This window comes from Penicillium rubens (assembly GCF_028828025.1).
Source record: "Penicillium rubens strain IBT 27055 chromosome Unknown utg000003l_segment0_segment0, whole genome shotgun sequence".
Lineage (NCBI taxonomy): Eukaryota > Fungi > Ascomycota > Eurotiomycetes > Eurotiales > Aspergillaceae > Penicillium > Penicillium rubens.
Genome location: NW_026890601.1, coordinates 2928178 through 2945763, shown reverse-complemented (window position 1 = coordinate 2945763; position 17586 = coordinate 2928178). Strand labels below are relative to the sequence as shown.

Below are 17586 nucleotides of genomic sequence, written 5' to 3'. Positions count from 1 at the left end.
GGGGCTGGAGTTGGGGTTAAGCGGATTGTGTTGGTGGGGATACAGTATGGATGGATGGGTGATTTCATTTACCCTGGCCCCTCGTCGAAGTTGGAAACTTGGATTCAGGTACAAGAGTGATAATTATATCCAGTCTTGGGAAAAGATCCAGCTAATTATAGCCGCAGCAACTCATCTCCCTTCTGCCTAGCGGAATGGCAACCTAACAGGGAGCCACTCATACAGACATATATACATTACGTAACCTGGGATCCAACTTCGAACCATTCGTCCATCCGTACTATATTGAGGCACATGCTTTTATGGGCGAACGGGTAAATACATGTAATTCGAATCTCTTTTGATCTGATGAGAACAAGCTCTTACTGGCAGGGTATTCCATTTTTGGACTAGTATTACTCTGGGGTTTGGAAACAGAGACGCTAACTGTTTCACGTTACTTCGTCGATGAATGATCTGAGATTGTTGACAAACCGACGACAACGCCTAGTCTGTGGTAGTGATACCAAACTAGAAATGGTGAGTTTAATAACTGACGACTGCCAAACTTGAGCAGGGAATATAAAAATCTCGTTTGTTATAATTACATAAGATGATTCAACCATTGCGCAAAAAGATCATAACAACAATCGGAACGTCCGATTGTCGCAGCAGCAGCATATATAGTACGCCCTGATATTCGACAAAGACTAATAACTATTGCCAACTCAAACCGGGGAATAGCGGTCCACCGTTTGCCTGCGCCGAGGTGGACCGTATCGCGGTCTTGACACATCTTCTTCGGTGCCCTTGCTCTTGCCACCTGCGGCTTGAACTGCCTCGCAAGGTCCGCCTCTGTATGAAGAATCGCTTCTCGCGTTGGAACACCGCCCAGTAGAATTTCCGGCCTTGCGGCCCTTGAGGCGTGTGCAATAGCGCACTTGGAGGGAGCCTTCCGATCTTTCAGGAAAATACTCTGCGATTCGCTTCCATGGCAGGCTCCGCTCTTCTTTCAATTCAATCAAAAGCTGGTCGTCCTTAGATAGGATTCGGGTTGGCCTAGTCATTTTCCCAGCGCGAGACCCTTTTTTGGGGGATTGCTTGGAATGCTGGCTGCCAATTTTGTTTTCATATTGTGATGTAGCTCTGCCTGCTCTTCAAAGGTAACCGAATAGATGACCCTTGGCAAAAGTATCTGTCGCGTAAGGAAACCTCGGATAGGAATTGTTTCGATTTCGTGCAAGCTTGTTAGGGAAGTCTGATCTGCGGCCACTTTGGATGGAATTGCCTCATCGACCGAGAGGCGTTTAATGTTCTGCCGGGGAGGTCTAGTCTTAAGCTGCATGGCAGGTCGTCTTGCTCTTTTTAGTCGATGGGAAGGAACCTTGCTTCCATGTGCGTCTTCACCGCTTTCGCCTACGTAGTCCGCATCGTCGGAGCCATCAGGGTCATCGCTGCTATCATCGGATATATACTCATCCCGGTCTCGCTTTCTGTTCGGAGAGGCCATTCGTGTTATTGAGACAGAGTTCTTCGTTCCTCGCTTTTGGGGACGGGAGTTGGAGATGACGACCGACGGCTGGTCTAACACTGGGGCCTGATCTAACACTGGACAGAATCCTGTAACTTCCACTGTTGGGCTGCATGGCGACTGCTTCTCACTGTTTTGAAATGCGGGTGAGATTGAACGCGCCAGTGTTCCATTTTGACGAGGTTTTGGAGATGCTGACAGGCTCTCCGCATGACGATGCTGTAGCTCGCCTTTGTTATCATGGGCTGCAGCCCTGTCTTTCTCCTGGCCAATAACCACTTGGCTTTCGGAAACGGGCTGTCTGTTGTACTCCTCGGCTGGCATGCTTTCCCCGATGACGCAAGCTGCCGGTTTCAATCCTAATTTGTCTGCTTCAATTCCCGCATCTCCGGACAACAAATGCGTTGGAGTGGATTGCTTTTCCTGGCCCGCAGGGTCAAGAATTTGGCCATTGACCATTGTATTGCCGTCTGCTATATCTATTGTCGGGTTTGAATGTCGCAAAATGTCTCCCTCCATCGTGAATTCGTCTGCATTCTACCACGTGAGCCAGAGGACTGGGCAACCTAGCTGACTGAGAGCACTGACCTGCATTTTCATATGCTTCTGTTCGGCTTAGAATTTTTCCCTCCGCCACCGGGATGCAGAGGCCATCACGGACCGATGTAGAGTATAAAGGTGTGGATTGCTCAAGACCTCCCCCCTGAATAATATCTTGAGAAGAAGATGTCACGTTGCTCTCATGATGCTCGTCACCTTGGAAGTCTGGTCTCAAAGTGCGAAGTCAGCCCTCTGTTGTCGAACACTTTATCGTTAAGGAAAGAGAGATAGGGCACAATGAGTTCAACAGAGTGAATTGAAGAAATCAAGGGAAGTCAAAATGATGGTCACCACGTACCATCGTGAAGCTGGTCGGATAAACCTTGCCCTAAATCACTGCTGGAAACATCATCCGGCAATTCTCGACTCGCCGTGTGTATATTTGATATAGCAACGTTTGCATCTCTTTCCGAAGAGGCATTCAAGAAATCCATGTCAAACTCATTCGAGCTGTCAATGGTCACTTCTTCCGCAAGCTCGTTGGGGGCTAATAACGTCTCGACTTCACTGGGTGCATGGAAATGACTTTGAAGGTACGGCGCATGCCCCGAGAATGGAAGACTCGAACACCAGTGCTGGCTGGATAGAATAGCTGGCGCGGGTCTATCCAAAGGTATCTGTGAATAGATACGATCGTGGGAACCGGGTGCCCGGAACGGTTTGAAATGTGGTTTTTTAGCAGGCGGACGATAATGGATGACGTCGTCCAGATTGATCGGTGCCATGCCGCGAGAAAGATTCAGACGCAATGCATCAGAATAGAAGAGAAGGAACTATAAACAGATAGTCAGCCTCCTTCCCGGTCCCAGTGAGGACTCCCAACGACCCTTTATACCTGCCTACCTTCCCCTGCCTCTTCTGAGCGCTTTGGGAAGGTCGAATGGACAAGGGTCGTGAGACAAAGCGCAGCCTGCCAATACGAGGATCCACCAACCCATCCACAACGGAATTCACAAAGGAGTCACGAGCAAGGCCGAAACAGTCATATTCATGTTATACTATCTTCACCCCCGGGGAGATCCATATCGACTCGATTTTCAGGAATTTCTTGTGTTAACTCATCCAGGCTCGCATTTAACCATTCTTTGGCAGAAATAAGTTCACCTTGTTCGTTCTCATTCAAACGTCGCTTTTTGGTCGTCCTTGTTTCCTGCTGGTCGGTCGACCCGTGAAACACCGTTTCAGACAGATCCGCTCCTATGTATTCGGCATGTAAAAGTAGAAACGGATTCCCTAAGTACAGCGAATAACAATCTCTCCCGTAGATACCCCGTGTCGGATTATCGCCAGAATATATATGGAAATGATATCTTGAGAACCCTTCGAAGAATTTATTCAAAGCGGATTGAATATTTGGTAGCAGTACGACTTTGTCAGGCTCACCAGGGATGATGAACTTCATACTGAAGCGGCTCGGCGGCTGAATATCCCCGGCTGGAGCAAGTGAGGTGGGATCAAACTGCGGGGTAGAAAAGACGGGGAACACCGTTGCTTCATTTTCTTCTGGTGGAATGATCGTATTTTGTATTAGGTCATCAAAGCTTGGGTTCCACAAAGAAGGTTCCTGAGGAACTGCCTCGTTGGTTTCGACTTCAGGAATGGATTGACTGCCATTTTCGACTTTGAGATAGCGGAAATATGCCAAAAACACCGATCGTCGAGCAAATCCTGCAGTAACTCGGGGGGAGCTCCAGGGCCGTTCCAATACCTCCCGCGAGAGTGCAAAATGATCTGCCTCCATTGAGTCCTTATATGGCGTTCCATTTCGTCTTTCCACCGGTAGGTCTTCCTCCACACTTGCGGGATAGTCACACGGTGTAATAGGGGATAATTCAACCGGGTGAGCCGGTAGTCCATCCACAAGAGGGGTGCTAAAGCCTTTTTCTCTGACAAGCCAAAAGAGATGTTGCCAGAGTTTCTGTCGTTCGTGAAGTTCTTCCATGGGTGTCGGCGCGAGTTGTGTCCCAGGCTTTGTCCGCGTGCGGCGCTTGTGATCAGTCATTTCGAATCCATACTGAAAGCTGAACCGCCAGAAATCATAAAGATCCCCCCGAATTCCATGCTGGCGATTTGAAGTCATTACAGGGACACTTGTATAATATCGTTCCCCGAGTTCTTCGTCGACAGTCATCTTCCGATGGGGATCGGGAATGTAGAGTTGCTGTAGTACACTCCGGCCTACCTCTAGACTGATCCTGTCTTTGAAAAATGTCTCCAGTGTCGGTATGGGGTACTGGATCTCTTTCAGTCGTTCCCAAATTTCAGTGCGGTCTTGAACACCTTCAATATCAGGGAACAATTCTTCCTTTGACATTCGATCTTCCAAGAACCGCAAGTCCCGAGCAGAGACCTTGGGCACACGGGATTTCAATAATTGGATGGACACGCCGTCTAATTGCGCCAAAAGATCCCGCCTGTCCCCCATTAAGCCAAAAAAGGTGCTTTTTATGTGGTTAAGGTAGCATAGGAGAGGCTGATACATCCACTTAGCCTTTCGGTCATGGGGCTTGGGTTCAGTATCTTACCTCATCACAGCGCATTGACACCAACTTGTGTAGTAGCCCGATTCGCATGCCCTCCCAGATACCCGCTATAGGGAGCAGCTCATCGAAGGCTTGGGGTAGTGTAGGATGTTTGAGAAAAGCCCGCAGATATTTTCCCTTTTTGCTTCCAGGAACCCTTTCCAGGGCAGCCCACCAATGGTTTGCTGCGATCCTGTTTACGGGGCCGTCGAGATATCCTTCATAATACCGTATTCGCTCATATATAAGCCCATCCGGAGGCCTTTGATCATTCGGGAAGCGTTCCCGGAGTGATCGGACAAATTCTTCTTGTAAAGGTTCTTCGCCAGCTAAAATGTAATCAGGCAAAGATATTCTGGGGGATAGCGACCTCTTCACGCACCTGTCTGCCCTGTAACATAAACATCCACAATCCACCATGAATTACTAGAGCTGAGCTTTTTCCGGGCAGCAATAATTAAATTCTCGTGGTCCTGTCCGCGCAGCTGGTAGTCGATATCGACATCCAATTGATGGAATTGTCCATCTACCAGCCGTGGCCTAACGCGACGTTGCCAATCACTGTCAGGAATCAATACAGGTACATGGCATTCCTCCATCAGGCGTTGACACCCTTGAGTGTCCAGAATTCGCTCAAGACGAGCGATATTTTGGCGGTTGCTCATTTGCCGCTTGAAGTTTTTGTCGAATACGAGACGAGAGATATCAACCCGTGCTGCCATTTTGAAATGTTCCTCACGATAGGTGAATACTTTGTACTCGGCTTCTTCCACTTGGGCTTGTGTTAAGCGTGTCATTTTGTAATGCAGTGAACGTTGTATGCTTGAGCTTGTCTGCTGAGCGGGTGGGACTATTTAAATACCCTGAAAGAAAGAGCCATTTTTAGGTGTTTGCCATTTCGTCTGAAATATCGTAGCAATCATCAACTTTAGGCTGATGATGTTATACGTTCCGTTGTATGAAATGAATGGTGGTTAGCCTTCCCCACAGGAGGTTGAGGGAGTCGATTTCCGCCGCCCCAGCTAACCTACTAACCTCAGAAATCAGGCGTTATCCTCTCTACCGTTCACTCACTGTTAAGGCCCCAGTCGTTCCAGTAAAACCTGCTGTAATGTGATATCAATCGCCTTAGCCAGGTCTATCACATTAAGCCAAATCTGGCTGAAAACAAAATTTGAGGGTCATTTTGCCAACCGCGAACAGCACTTAAGAACGGCCGTGCCGTTTCCACTTCAATGAGTACATTCGACGGATGGCTCCTGAGTTCCGCTACTTTGAGTTAATATATTTTTCTATTCTGACATCAACCACATGTTAACGCTTCTATAAAGAGCACATGGTTTCCACATGCTCGTGCGGGGCGCTTTCATTGAGAATACCCTTGACACTGACTTCCCTAGATTCCTTGGTGGCATAAATAGAATGCTGCAACACGTAGGAAGAATACTTCCCTTGGCTTTCTCTATAGCGGCCTTAGCCTGCCTAGCCATTATCTTTGCGGGATGCACATCGACCTCTTCTCCCAATGAATTGTACTTCTTGAAGGTAGCTAATATCCCATAAAACTCAAGGAATAGTTAGCTAAAGCCAAAATAATAGGTGGAATTGACCAATTTTCCAGAAATTGGGAGCGATCATCCTCGTCGCTCCCTCGGTATTGCCGCGATGGACGGAATCGATGTTGCAAACAAAGCCAGTAGTGAGGCCAACAGCGTTATGAATAGCGCTTCTACTGCTGTAATTTATGCCTCGGGCGCCGCAGAGACTGCAGCGAGCCAGGTGACCGATAAGATTCAATCTTTATCAGACGAAATCAACTCACACCTGCCGGGTTTCTATTCTGTGGGGCTTTGGGGATATTGCCAAGGCCAGAAGGAAACATCATCTTATTCCAATTGCTCGCAACCCAGTACCTCCTTCTCGTTCGACTTGTTGAGCATTTTGGGCTCGGCTTCCCCAGTCATCGACGGGATACTACCAGATGGGAATAACAAGGTGCTTGCTGGATATCACGGTGTTTCTCGGTGGTCAATCTCAGCTTACATCTTGGGTTTTGTTTCAACATTTGTGGCTGTTGTCTTCGGAGTCACCACAATGTTTTTTTCGTGGGGAAAAATATTGCTCATCATTTCTTCCTTGGTAAGGGCCCTGTGATTAGTTTCTGGATAAAGTAAGCTGACCATTGCTGAGTCTGCAACTATTTTTGTCGCCGGCGCATCCATTGGCGTTACGGTAATCTACGGGTTGATCACGGGTGCTATACAGAGTATCCTTCACCCTCTGGGAGCCGATGCAAGTCTCGGGGCGCATTCGTTCGCTGCAACCTGGCTAGCAGTAACATTCTCTTTTGCGGCGCTTTTGACATGGCTAATTGAGATGTTTTGCTGCTGCATTTGATGTGGATATGGAATAGCAAGCGGGCAAGCTAGGAAACACGTACACAGGCCTAATTAGATGTAGACTACAGTGTTACAGGATCGACTTCGATAAAGAATATGAGAGATGAAAGTTGCTAAAGTAATCTCGATACATCTCTTACCTGTAGATTTCCACAATGTCTTATGATTGCAGAAGGTGATGTCGAATACATGGTTGAGACAGGGTAAAATACTCAGAAAATCATGTGACTGATGGTACGTACCAACCATATCATACAAAAGTGCATATTACAGTTAGTCATCGAGGTCCGCATGGCTTGTTTAACCATCGCGGTTTTTTCATGTTTTTTTTAGAGGTTCACTACCACTGAGGTTACATACATTGTTGTATGCCAGATTTCCGTCAGATGCTTTACCACAGGGATGGATTATTTCATTTACCCTGACTCCTTGATTTTGGCGATGTACAGGCTACCCTATTGTGTAAATACAGACACGCTCGAAATTAGTTTCAAGAATAAGTTTCAACATTTTACTCTTGATTCTTTCCCAAACTCTACCTTGAAACATACTACAAGTCTACCTTTAGTTCAGCTGAATTTAGAATACTGAACTGTATGATAAGCCCTTACCACGTGACCTATAACTCATAATACCCATACTGTTGCACATACGTGTGCCCCTCCCTCATCGGCGGTCTTCCCTGATTACACCCCGACAGGCCCCAGGCGTTTGATTTACGCTCAATATGTCCGCAAATATTGACTACCTGAGCCCGGAGCTTGTCACAATTGTTGCTGAGCACCTTGAATGCGAAGATCTTTGTAATTTTCGGCTTAGAGCTCGATACGGTATCTTTGAGACTGTTCTCTCACTCTTTTCTCTAATCGCTTCTTCCGTGAACGAGTCCTGCAGGTCGCCTCAAAGTACTAGCCAACTACACCATTGCCACCGCCGCTTTATTACAAAGCGGGTCGGAATCAGTTTTACCATTTGTTCTGTCCAATGGTTTCTCAAACTCTGTTTTAGTGACACTAGGCATACTGTTACAATGCCTTCTATGTATTCTAGGACTACAGGTCTAGGACATCATATCAAAAGAAGCCAATAGGCTAATATTACTAACTTGTATGATTATGACCGCTTTCGAGCTTGAGCTTTCCAGATCAAATGTTCCGTTGCAAGACAATGTTCTTCGAAGCGATCATGCAGCCATCCATGGGATTTATTTAGAGGTCATTCACTGGTAGCATTATAAACCGCATCGACCGGGGGCTATCGCAGATACCCTGGGATGCATCAGCTTCAGTCTTTCCGGCTGTGTGTACGGTGTCGGTAAATTTGAAAGCTTCGCGGGCCGAATAGCTGGGGTCCAACTGGCAAAACTCTTCACAGGCTAACTGCGCCTTAAGTGCCTGCTCAGCCAGTTCGTGCACCGAGACTTGAAGCTCTTGTGCGACCTGATAGACGGGGTAGAATTCGTCATCGGAGGAACCAAAAGCACCGGATTGGTGTAGGTGAAGTAGGTCCTGGGACGCTTGCTCGGCCTTATCCTGGAGGTGTTTGAAAAGGGCATAGCAGGTTCGGAAATACACATTTTCTCCCTGTTGCCGTCCGATCTGTCGAACTATATCGACGATTTCCTCCATAGTGCTCTGCTGATCTTGTTATCTGATGTGGGAAGGTGGTTGTCATATTGGCAGCGGTGATAATCTTATACTGCAAAAATTCCGACAAGAACTCGATTGCTGAAGATCCAGGACGTGGAGAGTCATTGCTTGGCGCCAACTAGTCGGGGAATATTTTAACAATCATGCGATGCCTTCTTTCGGGCCGGTTGAGGAATTCGAATTACCAGAGGTATCTGTCGAAAAACTTCCACTGTGTTTGCCCGAATAAATACTGATGTAAAAGCTGTGGGCTACTGGACCGCAGAATTGAGGTGGCAATTACTGGCGCTTTTGACCAGCTTTGTAAACGTGTCCATTCAGACAAGCAAAATTATCAGTTCAGAGCGCATCTATTGTTTGATTATTTCAGTATGTGCCAGTTATTGATGAGCGTGAGATAGACCGAGGGTAAGCTGGCCAGCCCAGGCAAAAGGATAGGCTATCGCTAACCACCACATAAATGATGCCCCCCAGAAACGAACACCAGTGTGCCGAGCATGGTTAATTTCTGTACTGGTACCGCTTAATCTCTCTAAACCACCCTCTCTTGACCACCCTCTCTTGACCACGCATTTTAATAGCCACTGGTTAGTGTCACTTGTTAACCGTTGCACGGTGTCTGACCTTCTCTCTCACGATGTTCTTCTACTAAGTTACATTGGTTATGTCCTGGGCAATACACAGGCCAGGGTGGCGTCCGATTCAGCAGCTACTTCGCTCTTGCTATTCACCTTAAAAGCTCAGTTTTCCCCATGTCCTCGCTCCAACAAGTACACGACCAACGACCTAAATGGCTGACCCAAAAGCGCAGTCCTTGCACGATTTTGCAATCATCACCATAATCAATATCTTTGTATTGCTCTACTTCTACCTTTTTGTGATCCATTTTCTGCTCTTCTATTTCCCCTCATCCCCCAGAGGAATTTTGGACTCCCTGTCCGTGCTAGTCTTTTGCGCAGGTGTCATCTTCTGGTGCACATCCAGCGTCTTCTACCGCTTTCTAGATGCTTTCCGGGGCAATGATGCGGCAGAGTGGCAAAAGCTGGAGTTTGGAGCCGCTTTAGTCCTGATTTGGGCAGCCACCGTTCCTTCTGTGGTTGTGTTATTCCGCACCGAACCCTACCTCGAGCTCGGATACATATCTGCCTTCACCGTCGTTGCTGTCGAGATTCTGGTGGATTTTGTAATCTGCGATCCAAGCTGCTGTGCAGTGCGGTACCGGTTTCCGTACAGCTGCGTTTCATTGGGCTTACTTTCGCTCATACCAACCATTTATGCCCTCACTGGGACATCCCAGAGTGCACCCTCATTGGCGATACATCACGGGCAAATGGCCATCTGGAATTCTCTTGGCACTACATTCTATCTCTTTCATCCGTTGGAAAGGATTGGCGTGGTAAATGGCTGGCGGCCCAGCCTCTATGTGATGCATTTAGTCCTGGCCTACAATGCCGTCACTTATTCAAGTGCTGTCTTGCATGCGGTGGCTCAAAACACAGCTTAAGGTTCATTGGGTCCTGGAGAAGGTGTGGCAGACTACAAAGTCGGCGTGAGCAGAACATTTGTTAATTACCTCTCATATCTGGCCCTTGCCTGGATTCCTTCCATGTCGATCAAAAAGGCTACATCCCTGGTGTTGAAATCTGGACGATTCAATGTTCTTCATCTGATCACAATTTATCGTGATAGCCAAGATCTTGTGTACTTCAGATCGCTGACAATCTGTATATATTTCCGAGACATAACCCCCGTATCGTATAGCAAACGTCCCAAACTGCCTCCCAGACTAATTTATTGTTTGTGTGATAAGCTCACGTATACATAGTATATGTAGCGTCTTGAGATAAGCAATCAATTAAGAACAACTATAGTCGGCATTGAATACTCTATCAGGCGTAACGCGAGGAAGCCTGTCGCTATTCGCGTTCAGGGGAACTCGTACATACCATGTGGGTCTCGCAGCTCATATCTCCATTCACCCTGTATGTGCTGATAATCAATTCCTCTTGCACGACAGTAGACGTGGGTGGTTTTTGCCCGGTCAACCGACCACCCTATAGGTAAACCCTATCACCCAGTGCCTTAGTCCTGGTGACAAACTTGCGCAATCTCAGTGAAAAGCCGACACGAAGATTGCACCCTAAACGCAATTTCCACTTCTATTTTCTCTCCAAGTAAACGGCCTAATGCCCATTGACATGTAAATGTTAGATGTTTACACCGGGTCAACGCAGGTCTCGCTTGACCTACTACTGTCACCTATTTTGTAGGACATGGCACTTGAGCAAACTGTTTTCGAAATTGCTGTACAGGTGGACCGCAACATAATCGTCCCAACCGTCACTCGCCGTTTCAGCCACCACCTGATCCGTTGCCCCACGTGAACCGTGCGCCGACATGACCTGTTCTCCCCTTGAACGTTCTTATTAATTCCTCTCGAACACGACTCGTCGTTCAATATTCTGGTTGCCAATTTCGGTGAAGATACCATGGCCACCGCTGTGGTCAGTTGGTTGCTTGTCGCTCATGCCGAACGACCATTGAGCTTGACAACGCGCTTCACAAGACCTGGCGGCCTGCGGGTGAAGAGCGGCTGCAAAAACGGCACTGAGCCTATTTATCAGTGACCGGATGAAATAGCTTGCCAACGCCATGCATGACCCACAGATTTTAGACATTTTCCTCTGCGCAATGTCTGTGCAACTTGACTGGGTGCTCAGATAGATGCGTGCTTATAAGCCTCTTGCTGTCCGGAGCGGATGAATGAAGTGAGCACAGAGGACAATGCTGGAGACCTTGCCGTGTGAGATTCTGATGCTGATTGCAGATTGGGTAAGCCCAGCATGTTTGTTTTGTTTGGTCCAGGTACTGACCGCCCGTCAGCTGCCAGTTACCACTCTGCGCGTTCTCAGCCGCGCCTCGTCCAGATTGTATGCAGTGTTGGTTCCTCGGATATACCGTACAGTTTCATTCTGTGCAGCAAGTGAATGGGCACTGAATGTGTTGGATGTCGACCCCTTCTTTCGCCATCTCGGTCCTTCCCGAGCCGCGGACTATCTCCAGCACACGCGGCACCTACAGATCAGGGCTCCATTCCATCTTGTTCGGTTTAATCGATGTGCATACTACAACATCTTTCGTGCCGCGGGGCTGCCAGAGTCCCCGGCCCCGCTGGGAGCATCGGATGATGCGACGGCACATCAGCAATTCCTGGACGACGTGAAGGATCAATTGCAGCTGATTTTCACCCACTTGGAGCCGAATAGACTGAGCATATTTGAGTCAGTATAAGCGATACCTATCGACTAGACCTGTGGCTGACTAACAATAGATGGCGACTGGGGACATGTGTTCCAGTGGGGGTTCTTGACCAGGAAGGCTATCTCAGTCAGTACCAACAGCGCCTCACTCGTCTCTCACTCGTCACTGATGGGACCTGCCCTGAAACGTCGCACCGCTTGGAAGGAATGTCCAGACTAACCTGTCTGACGGCGTTTGAGTGGGAAGGACTCCAACATCCGTCCGAGGTTGATTTGTTGCGACGGTGCATCCGTCAGAACTGGAGCTGCCTAGATCATCTGTCCATCGGCTTCGTTCCATCGGCTTTTGCCCGTGCTCTGTGCTGGCAGAGCCTTGGGCTTCAGCGACCGGAGCTTGAGGAAGGGGGTAGAGGGACCGGCGTCACTACGAACGAGGATACGGGGATTGCGAATCCCACAGCTCTTTCCGCTCTGTCCACGCTGTCATTGTCAAAGGTGACCTTGCCCCTGGATATCTCATCGGGACACAATACGATATTCTACTCTCTGCGGTCGCTTACGCTGCGTGACTGCCCGAATCAGTTGCATCTCGTGCAATTACTGTCTTGGTCACAGAAGCCGCTCCGACTGACGCATTTCGAATTCTCTTTCGATTATCTGCTGCACGAACCGGGCGAAGGATGTGGCCTTTCTGCTGTTGTGCGGTTCTTATGTTCATTTCGTGGGCTGCAGCATCTGCATTTGAGGTTGTCCAATTTCCCATCGTCAAAATCCCACATCCAGGACACCATCCAACACCACCAGACCACGTTGAAAAGCCTTGTCTACCATGAGCGCCAACTCGCACCAATCGATGCTGATGGCTTATTTGAGGATGATCGGGATGTGTCGCCCGCTTGGGTTACGAATTTGTCTACCGGTGTAGACCTGGGCCAGGTGTGTGCTCTGGCTTTGTGTGCTAGTCCGTCTGCGGCTGTAAGTTTTTCTCGGTCCAGTAACGAGTGCCGCTAATGAGAACAGCGTCGGTGCCTTCGACCTACTGCCAAGCATTCCCAGCTTCAGATTCTACATCTGCGGTTCAGCGGCCTCGAGCGATTTCATCGAGATATCCCACGAGAGATTACCACTTACCTACATGGGATGCGCAAAGGATATTCATGGCATCCTCGTTCGTGCTGGAGTTCCGTGAACCGGGACGTCACCAATGATAGCCACAACTACCCTCCCATTGTTGATGAGTACTTTGACAGGTCACACCTCGACTTTGTAGACTCGCAGGAGGCAGTGCTTATGTCTTCTGCGGCAATTGCAGAGGCTGAGGATTTCGTGTCATTTGCAGACTGGGTATTTGGCCCCGACGGACTGCCGGCCCTGCAGGTTCTCGCGTTTGGGGACTTCTCTCACGGTGATCGATACAGGAGCCAGCAGTTTCTAATGCGTCGTGTCTATCCTTCATCGGAGGGCGGTGGCAAGGAACTTGCCGGCCTTGCATTCGATGATACGACGCGGCTGCCCTTTTGTTCAGCAGATATGAGTGACCCTTCGATTTGGGATGGTGTTATGGTGGACGGGGCTCGTTTTCTGTCCGCATGCCCAGGGGGTGGGTTAATGGAGTCACCGTACGAGTTGTAGGTCTGCATGTGGCTTTCTTGATTTTTCCTTGTGGTTCGCGCCGGACTACGCGGCGCAACGCGTCCCATGATGGATTTGGTCAAAGAAGGCGGTTGCCTTTGATCATGATCTGCCGCACTCGTATTGCTACCTAGATAATATATAATTTGCACCTCTAAATTTCAGTTTACAGTATCCCACTGTAGGTGTATGAACTCGTCGTGCCTGACCAGATATTAATAAAAGCAAGTCCAATAGATATTGTACTCATCATTAACTAGCAGCCCTGACCAAGATGTAAAATCGGGCAATTTCAGCGAAATGTTAACCGGTTTATGTGCGCACCCGCGATTCCTTGCCGGCCCTCATTTATATGATCGTGACAGGGCGTCGTCAACGGCAAATACAAGGATATCCACCCTTAGCAAGGCATCCTCTTATTGAGCCTGGTGGTGAATGGGGCATTTCATGCGGGTGTGTTTATCATCCGAGTAGCTTGAACATACCCCCCATGCAATCTCCTAGGATCTAGACTATTCTTGACCATTGATATAAAAGATACAGTTTACCCGAGCTTGTTCTCTCCTATCCTTGTTTTCTACAATCTGGATAGCGACGAGCTTTGGAATCCAAACCACTCAATGGACTCTCCTGCTTCTCCGTCTCAGTCTGGACGAGCCAACAAAAGAAAACGTGAACCTCCAGATCAGTGTTTTATCCCCGTTGACACGCCAGGAAGATCGGAACAGGTAATAGATTCTTTGAAACGAGAGTCACGGGGCGAGACAAGCGTTAGGTTTCTCTTTCACCTCTTATAGCCGGCTCTAACCAAACATTCCAGACAATTCCGGCCAGTGCAGCCTGTTCTTTGACTAGCAACATGTCCCAGATTCTACAAAGCCATCCTTCTTTAAAGTCGTCCTCTGCCGTCGATCTTCTCGACCTCTATCTGTGTCTGTGGGAGTGCTACACGATCAAGTCGGCCGGCAAAATACGCTTGGAAGAGGAACGTCGCTTCCTGCAAGACTCGAACAAATGGTTGGTGAGGGAAAACAAAAAGCTTCAACAGTACTGCAATCATCAAGAACTACTGCTGTGGGATCATCGTCAGGCCTTTGTCTCTGTACACCAGGGTGTTCTCGGAACACTACAGAGCAGTGACAGACCCTCCTGTCAGATAAGTGAGCTACAATGAGACCGTGCAGGAGCAAATTAAATCAATCTATCGTCGTCTGACCAAATTCTCGGGTACTGTAATATCTAAAAACGTGGTCTGACCGGTCTTGTAGGTCGACATAGTTCAACGGGTGGAGTATGTGTGGGGCGGGCATTCCCATTTCCCACACCCCAATGTATTTTCAGGGAACATGATCATCCACCGGTTGCTTCTACGTAGATCAGGAGCCACCATCACTGGGTAACTCAGTCTTCTTACGGTCATGGTCAAGGTTCTTCTTCAACTTTGTTTTTCTTTCTTTTTTTTTCGATGAGCTTTCTGCTAGTCATCCTGACCTCTACATATAGACCCTATGAGATCACCAAATCTTCCTGGATCCTTGCGTCCAGAAACTGTCTTTCATCGTGAACGTGGTACTTTTTGCACGGGAAGAATGGGACAACTTTATCAAACTGGTTAGTTGGATTAATTTTCGATACTTAACACTGGCGCTGATGTCCCTTCAGACTACGATTCGGATCTGGATCTTGAATCAATTTGGAGAGAATTTCCCAATATACCAACACCGCCGCCTTGCCTCGCAGAAAGCCATAGCACTCTGTGCTCAAACCAATCCCTCAAGGGATGGTTAGAGTATACTCAGCATGGACATAAGGGGACTCCTGCCATTGAATGTGTCTTCTATCCCAGCTACGAGAACGTCCGCTCCTTCAGCTGGACGGGGCCAGATCCATTATCCCAAGACACCTGCGCCGATGATATTTTCCTTTATGTATCGGCATTTTTCCTTTTTGAGCGGGTGGACTGGATAGAACTCCGGCTCAGTAAGCTCAGTACGGAAACCGGAGAGGCTGTCGAAGAGTATCCGTTCTTTCTTCCACGAGTTGAGTCAATGCTGGGAAACTTACGAAGGATACGTTGTCAGATAAGTGACATCCTCTCGCAGAATTCTACAGTGGGAAACATAACAAGCGCTGGACAATCACGGTTTCAGTTAGCTATACGGCCACGGGTAGATATCACAGATAATTCTACCCCGTGGAGTTCGGTTCCTTTATCTCGCATTCACCCTTCTATACCCATGCCATTCCTTGACCCGCAGATCTTTGTACAGAATATAGTGGGAAATTGGGAACTCTGAATGTTTTGCTCTCATGGATTGCCTGTCATCAGCGTACTGTTTGGATTACTTGCACCAGGGTCCTTCACCGCCGATCCAAGCTTCGCGTGTCATTTCGCTTTCAACTCTAATGTACTATCCTAGAGGGTATTCGAACCTTTTCCCCTTCATTTTTCTTTTGTTCGTTCGATAGAAATATTTACTTCGCCACTGGTGTTCTGTTTCACCCTGTCAGCCTAGGTGGTTCCGTTTTAGCTTTTGGATGAATGGTACACTATTGAAGATACAATCGGCACGTTGAGCTGTAATTTTATCGATTTGATCACGGATTTCAACAGACACAGAAATTGGAATAACATGCTACGACAAAATGGTTGTAACGAAGCCTTGAGTTGTAAAGGTGAGACGTTTGAGCTGCACAACTTGCAACTTTATAACCGGCCAACCGGCACAAAAGGGCGAGATCACTAATGGCACACGTGCAGCGACGGTGGAAGCACCTTTTTGGAGCACTTTGGATTGACCCAGGAATGAATATGTATGCTGTCGATGGTGTGGAACCTAATTTAGATCTCGGTGTGTAATATTGGCTAGTGCGGAAGTCTACTTTGATGTTCGATGTTCCTATGGTTTTGTGGTTTCGTTCAGTAGGCAACAACCTCAAAATGCAATGGCGGTCTTATTTATTCCTCATATATTTTTTTCATTTATTCTGTGGGCAATCCTAGTTTGTTCCACAACTGGTGACAGGTAAGTGGGGGCGTGTTTTAATGCGGTGGTTCCATTCACCGTCGGTCAAAACAATGACCGGTCGAGTTAGACAGGGGACGTCAACTCCCGCAAATAATGGTACCAACCCCTTTCCCTTATGCTAAAGAAGCGGAGGGCTAATGGTGAGTTAGGTTGAACAATGCAACCCATATTGATGTCTCCTACGTGTTCGTGTTCATGGCCCTCAAAACGTTACACTTCAACCGGGTTCCAACCGGCCAATAACAAGCGAAGCAGAGTTGAACGGTTTCATTTCACAATATCGTTCTTTTCTTATTCGATTCCTTGTCAAGACATACCTTCCCGCCTAAACCTATGCGTGTGTTTTCTGGGTTCCAAATAATATGATTCGCGTGCGATCAACAATACCGCTTGACTTAGGCTGGAAAGGCTTCCATGAACCAAGGTCTACCTCGCTCTATATTCTCTTGTATACTTTATAACCAGTGACATTTAGGGCTCACTTGCTTTTGTAAGTCTTAAAGTCTTCAACTAAGCTCTCTGCGCACACAAAGATGAATTGGTTTATTGGCACTAAATTGTGGATAGATGCAAAGTATGAGGAGCTCATGATCTATGCGTTGCAAATACTAATATTCTAAGCAATAGAGCCAAGAGATCTTTTCGTCCCTTGAAATCTTCTCGAAGAGAAGGCAGTTCAGTGCCTTCTCCGGAGTGTGCTGGATCTGCGGGACGAAATGCACACACCATCCTACCCGAGACTGGCACGCTTCGCTGCCAGCTTTGCCATGGTCGGCGATCGTCTTCCTATCATATCAACTATCATATCAACCACTTAAGATATCCATCAATGTTTCCCCAGGAAGGGATCTGCTCGCGAAGGCGGACCGGCTGTGCGGCAATCAAGGCCAGGCTCCAAGCTTCCCATGCCCTCCCTGTGATATACGAACTTGCGGCAGATGATATGGTTTCCAGTAAGCTGCAGAATCTATCAATACGCTGAGAG

At 47.9% G+C, this 17586-nt stretch overlaps 6 protein-coding genes across 6 annotated transcripts; 3 read left to right on the top strand and 3 right to left on the bottom strand.

Moving 5' to 3' along the window:
- Positions 1–1042: 1042 nt before the first annotated feature.
- On the bottom strand, positions 1043–5429 carry N7525_007336 (uncharacterized protein; the record flags this gene model as incomplete). The annotated part of the gene is made up of 6 exons (XM_061214005.1): positions 1043–2040; positions 2099–2275; positions 2409–2883; positions 3477–4583; positions 4636–4961; positions 5015–5429. The coding sequence occupies 6 exons, from the start codon at positions 5427–5429 to the stop codon at positions 1043–1045; spliced, it is 3498 nt and encodes a 1165-aa protein (XP_061068436.1).
- A 2810-nt stretch (positions 5430–8239) lies between these two features.
- Positions 8240–8659, bottom strand: N7525_007335 (uncharacterized protein; the record flags this gene model as incomplete). The annotated part of the gene is made up of 1 exon (XM_061214004.1): positions 8240–8659. One exon carries the CDS (start codon positions 8657–8659, stop codon positions 8240–8242), a length of 420 nt encoding a protein of 139 aa, XP_061068435.1.
- An 811-nt stretch (positions 8660–9470) lies between these two features.
- N7525_007334 (uncharacterized protein) lies at positions 9471–10184 on the top strand (the record flags this gene model as incomplete). Its single annotated transcript, XM_061214003.1, has 1 exon — positions 9471–10184. The coding sequence occupies one exon, from the start codon at positions 9471–9473 to the stop codon at positions 10182–10184; it is 714 nt and encodes a 237-aa protein (XP_061068434.1).
- Positions 10185–11106: 922 nt separating this feature from the next.
- On the bottom strand, positions 11107–11358 carry N7525_007333 (uncharacterized protein; the record flags this gene model as incomplete). Its single annotated transcript, XM_061214002.1, has 1 exon — positions 11107–11358. The coding sequence occupies one exon, from the start codon at positions 11356–11358 to the stop codon at positions 11107–11109; it is 252 nt and encodes an 83-aa protein (XP_061068433.1).
- Positions 11359–11464: 106 nt separating this feature from the next.
- Positions 11465–13572, top strand: N7525_007332 (uncharacterized protein; the record flags this gene model as incomplete). The annotated part of the gene is made up of 4 exons (XM_002558442.2): positions 11465–11512; positions 11564–11961; positions 12012–12915; positions 12961–13572. The coding sequence occupies 4 exons, from the start codon at positions 11465–11467 to the stop codon at positions 13570–13572; spliced, it is 1962 nt and encodes a 653-aa protein (XP_002558488.2).
- Positions 13573–14431: 859 nt separating this feature from the next.
- Positions 14432–15869, top strand: N7525_007331 (uncharacterized protein; the record flags this gene model as incomplete). Its single annotated transcript, XM_061214001.1, has 2 exons — positions 14432–14732; positions 15235–15869. 2 exons carry the CDS (start codon positions 14432–14434, stop codon positions 15867–15869), a joined length of 936 nt encoding a protein of 311 aa, XP_061068432.1.
- Positions 15870–17586: the final 1717 nt, after the last annotated feature.